General features: G+C 46.9%; 1 protein-coding gene across 1 annotated transcript in view; it reads right to left on the bottom strand.

Moving 5' to 3' along the window:
* Positions 1-4,916, bottom strand: part of LOC103371521 (glutamate receptor ionotropic, NMDA 1-like) — a 60,093-nt gene that overhangs the window by 33,612 nt on the left and 21,565 nt on the right. The window contains exons 4-5 of the mRNA XM_008300873.1: positions 2,180-2,371; positions 1,353-1,452 (exon numbers count right to left, since the gene is read on the bottom strand). Coding sequence (XP_008299095.1) covers positions 1,353-1,452; positions 2,180-2,371 — 292 coding nt within the window. The remainder of the gene's footprint in view (positions 1-1,352; positions 1,453-2,179; positions 2,372-4,916) is intronic.

The raw sequence follows: 4,916 nt of genomic DNA, 5'->3' as shown, positions 1-4,916 counted from the left end.
CCCCACACCACCTGCTAACACTATTAGCATCACCATAGCAGCTGCTAACACTGTTAGCATCCCCACACCACCTGCTAATGCTAACAATGTTAGCATTACCACAGCAGCTGCTAACACTGTTAGCTTCCCCCACACCACCTGCTAACACTATTAGCATTCTTCACAGTAGCTGCTAAAAGTGCTAGCATTCCTCACAGTATCTGTTGGTGGTGCTAGCGTTCCACCCAGACTCTGCTGGCTACAGTTAGCAATTATAAATTACGTAAATGTACACGCTGTGAACAGATCCGCTATCTTCAACTGAAACTACTGTGAATGGCTAGCATGCACCGTTAGCATTCTCCAGTCAAACTTGGATATAAACAGCTAGCTGAAATGTAACTTCTTATCGTTTCTACATCAAAAATATGCCAAACCTTCAGAACAGTTAGCATGTAACGCTCACAGCTAAAGCTAGTTGTTCTATTTAAATGAATGTGTTCCACAGCGAGGAATGCTAACAGTGCTAACACGCAGTCGTTTGCTAGCTGAAGCAGCAGATGCAGAAACTTTTTCCTCATACCGTGTCGAGTGTCTGGTGAAGAAAAACCTCAGCAGAATCCAAAATGTCGCAGCGTCACAGGTTTCTGTTCAGGGAAGCGTTGCAGCGGTGGACGGAATAATGGAAACAACAAAACAGCTGATCAGTCTTTCAGTGTTCTACCAGGTTATGAACAGGAAGTAAATAAAATGGAGACCTCAGAAACAAAAACCTCCAAACTGTGGTTCAAATTAAATACCATAGAACCGTACGAGTTCAAACCGACGCGTCTTATTTCAGTTTAGTTCATTAAACTGTTCAGTAACTGAGTCAAATCTGTGAGGAACCAGAACATCTAAAGTTCCATCTTCTACCTGTTTGACCTTCACGTTCTCTGAGGTCAGGTCATGTGCTGGAGGTCGAAAACTAAACTCTGAAAATGAGTATTTACAAAAAGCAGGTGACTGCTCCCTAAGCTTGTGCGTTCAAAGCCCAGCTCAGGATGAAGGCAGGTTCACCTGGACAGGTGACCAGTCTATCACAGGGCTACTTTCATTTTATCACTTATAAATCATTTGGCTTTGCTCTGCTGCTTCTGGACTTTATACACATAGAACATAAAACTAAAGGATCCAAATGAATAAAGTGAATCGGTTCCCTGAAGAGGAACCTGGAACCTCCTGGACCAGAGACAAACCACAGGACCTGCAGAGTCTCGCCACACGTTCAGAGGATGACGGGTCATGTTGGACACATCTGGATGTGCAGAAACACAACTCGTCATTTCTGAGTGCAGCAGCCGGTGAGGATGTTTCTGAAACAAGAAGCCAACAGAGCGACGAGTCGATCACAGAGCAGCCAGAGAGGAGCGTCAGCAGGACTCGCTGGTCGTCAGAGCGACGCTCAGCACGTCTCAGGACAGGACCGGTGGACTGGCGATGACGATCACGGAGAAGGTGATCATTGATCGACTGTCCCACTAAACACATTCACCTGACTGTTTGTTTTTGTCTCTAATCGATCAGATCCTGTAATTTCACCTCAGAACCGGTTTGAAAGTCACATCGTTGTTAAAAAAACATCAGAATGACTCCATTGATCAGCCCGACGCCGTAAAACACAAAGAATCAGCAGACTGTGAGCTTTGTGTTGGTCCTTGAACTCATCACGAGTCAGTCACGAAAAATGGACTAAATCTGAGTAAAACGAGGCTAAAGAGCAAAAACGAGGCTAAAGAGTAAAAACGAGGCTAAACAGTAAAAACGAGNGGAGAAGTTAGGAGGCCATGAAGCTGAGAACATGTGATCAACACAACGTTCCACATCAGCTACACCGATAACTCAAGCTGCTGCATGAAGATTTCTGATCAGCAGATTTGATCATGTTTCCAGAAAACCTTTAAAAAACGTATGAAAGAACCAAAACACAGGATTGTTTTGGTGACAAAGATTCACGTTTCGGTGATTCCATCAGAGAGACTTTAGAGTTATGGAGTCACTGGAGACTGAACACTGTCATGATGCACATGGACTTCACCAGAGCACTGCTGTTCACGACTGTATCTGCACTGGAAGTTCTGTACAGTGTGTATATAACATATATATGTGTATGTATAAGGGTCAGTACTGTATATAGTGCACAGTGCAGTACTTTGTGTACAGTGTGGTTTCTGACCTTGGTCTCTCGCTCCTCCAGCAGCGTCTCCAGTCTCTTCTGAGCAGCTCGGCCTTCGTGGTCGTCGCTGACGATCAGGATGATGTGGTTCCACCTGAACTCTCTCATCAGGTCGAACCAGACGTGAGCCTGGTGGGAATATGGAGGCACCGTCCTCAGGAAGGACAGGTGGATGCTCTGAGGACAGACACATGGACGATACCTCCGTCAGCACAGCTGCACTTCTCACAGACACTACAGCTTGTCGTCTGTCAGTCTGAACATCTCCACACTGCTCAGTCCAAGAAACCTGAATCAGAGGCTCTGATTGGCTGAAACTCTGATTATTAACCCACAGACACTCAGTGTTCCTGTAGAAGCTGCTGCTGGTGAGAAAATCAAACGCACTCAGACTGCACCTGATAAAATGTGTGAATATTTCATCAGTTCTCCAAATCCTCCAGAATAAACTGCAGGAACTGGAGCGTTGTTGACTGGGAGTGCTGGGATATTCTGGGACTGATGACATTTCATCAATATTGTACATCTGAGAGACTCTGAGAGGTTTTGGTTCAATCACACATCAGAGAGTCTCTGAATATTCTACAACCTGCAGCTAATGGAGCCCGAAAGAACACGGANAGTAAAGACGTGAGGTTCAGAGATTTGTGAATTACAGGATCCACAGGGAACAGGTTTTTTTTTTTGGATCTCGTGTCTGAGCAGGAATATTTCTGGCTGCCTGAGTAATCAGCTGACTCAATAAGCCCCGCCCCCTGGCTGCATGTTGCAGTGGGCGGGGCCTCTATTGACCAATGGCAAAGGGCAAAGCATCAAGCAGGTAACAGAAAACAGCGGCGGCATCTTACCGGTGTTTGATTGGACACACGTCACGGTTACCGCAGCAACTATTAGCCCCTCCCCCTCCCCTCCCCTCCCCCTTCCCCCCATAACACACATAGCAGCACTGTTATTGGCTGAACTGTTAACGGGCAGACGGGCGGCGGGCGGAGACACACACTATAGAATGAAACAAACAAAAAGATGTTAGACACATTTAAAGCCACAGTTACAACGAGGCAGAAAGAAACGGCGGTTAGGAACCTTTAAACACGTTCTCCGGTGTTTAAACGTTCAACCGGCATCAGAAGAACCCAGAGAGAAACACACTGGGACGCTAACGAGAAGCTAACGGGCTGACGAGGATTAGCTTCCTTCATCCGAGACCTACAACACTACCAGAGACAGAAGACAGGGGGCAGCTGTGGTTCCATCCACCGGGTTTACTGCTGGTCCTCCTGGAGGTCCAACAGAACCAGAAACACTCTGATTCACACACCTGCACAACAACCGAGTCTTGAAGACCAGCAGAACCGACTGAGAGCAGCTTCAGTCTGCAGAGGATCCCTGATGTGCAGAACGCTGAGGTACCGAAGGGTTTCTCAGCACCAGAACCTTGAGGCCTGAAGTATTAGTACTTCAACACAATACTAGTCCACCTACGTTGTACACACGAGGTACTTACAGTAAAATAAAGCCATGAAACATGATCAGATCCAGCAGACTCTTCTTGGCGGTCCACTGTCCTGAGGCTGTGTTTTATGTTGTACCTCTACTGTTCCCATAACGCTAAACCAAGACCAGACAGATGGTCTGTGGAGGTCTGAGCTGTGACCACATGGACGGGCTGCCAGAGGACCCAGCCCGCTATTCACTCCTAATGAAGACCAGACAGACCTGAAGGTGTCTGATTTATAGTCTTCAGCAACATCAGCTGATTGCATCCAGCCTCGATGTGAGCTTCCACAGTGGCTTACTGCCGGGTCACGTGGAATCGTTGGCAGTGATTCTGGTAACAACCGACTTTATGGTGTTGTTGTCCTCAAATGGACCACCTCCACCTCAGCCAAGAACACCGGCTGTTCTTTTTCAGTTCTGTGGAAATGAACTTTGTACGAGGTCCATACAAAGTGAAGACCTGACAGGTGGAGCCTCTGCAGCTCGGTTTGGAATCTGTTTTCAGCTGATTACAAAGAACAAGACGTATTTTTAGTGTCCTGCTGGAAATAAACCCGTCAGAGTAAATATAGAAGCAAAGAGTCGGCAGCAGTTTGATCTCTGCAGGCTGGTTTCTGACAGTAAGTGTGGATGGAAGCAGAGCTGCAGAAAGAGAGAAGAAGAAGAAAAGGAAGGAGAAGAAGGAGAAGAAGAAGGAGAAGAAGAAGGAGGAGAAGAAGGAGAAGAAGGAGAAGAAGGAGGAGAAGTCGTACCGTCTGGAGCTTCACTCAGAGCTTTGCCCGTCATCTCTCGTTCTCCAACCAGCCAGACGTAACCAGAACCGGTCATGTTGAGCTGCCGGGCAGCTTTGTACACGGCAGCAGCCTCATCCTCACTGCAGACACACACACACACACACACACACACACACACACACACACACACACACACACACACACACCTCCATGTTAAGCTGCAGCAGCTCTCTGTTCATACACAGGAGAGAGTTCTGCAGAATTGAAGCAGCCTTGAGGTGGACCTGGTGGTGCTGGTTTGTTACTGGTGCTGAACTGGGGTTTTCTGTTGGTTTGCTTTGGTTAGAAAATGTATCTCAGAAAGTGGTTCATGTTCAGGGTTAGACACCAGCTTCCATCCACTTGTGAGGTCCACGGAGGACCAACAGAAACAATCCTGTTTTGGTTCTTTCATAGGTTTGTTAAAGGTTTTCTGGAAACATGACAAAACC

The sequence above is a fragment of the Stegastes partitus genome, unplaced genomic scaffold (genome assembly GCF_000690725.1).
Source record: "Stegastes partitus isolate 25-593 unplaced genomic scaffold, Stegastes_partitus-1.0.2 Scaffold1602, whole genome shotgun sequence".
In the NCBI taxonomy this organism is placed as follows: Eukaryota; Metazoa; Chordata; class Actinopteri; family Pomacentridae; genus Stegastes; species Stegastes partitus.
Note: the sequence above shows the minus strand (reverse complement) of the source record. Positions and strands in the feature narration are given on the sequence as shown.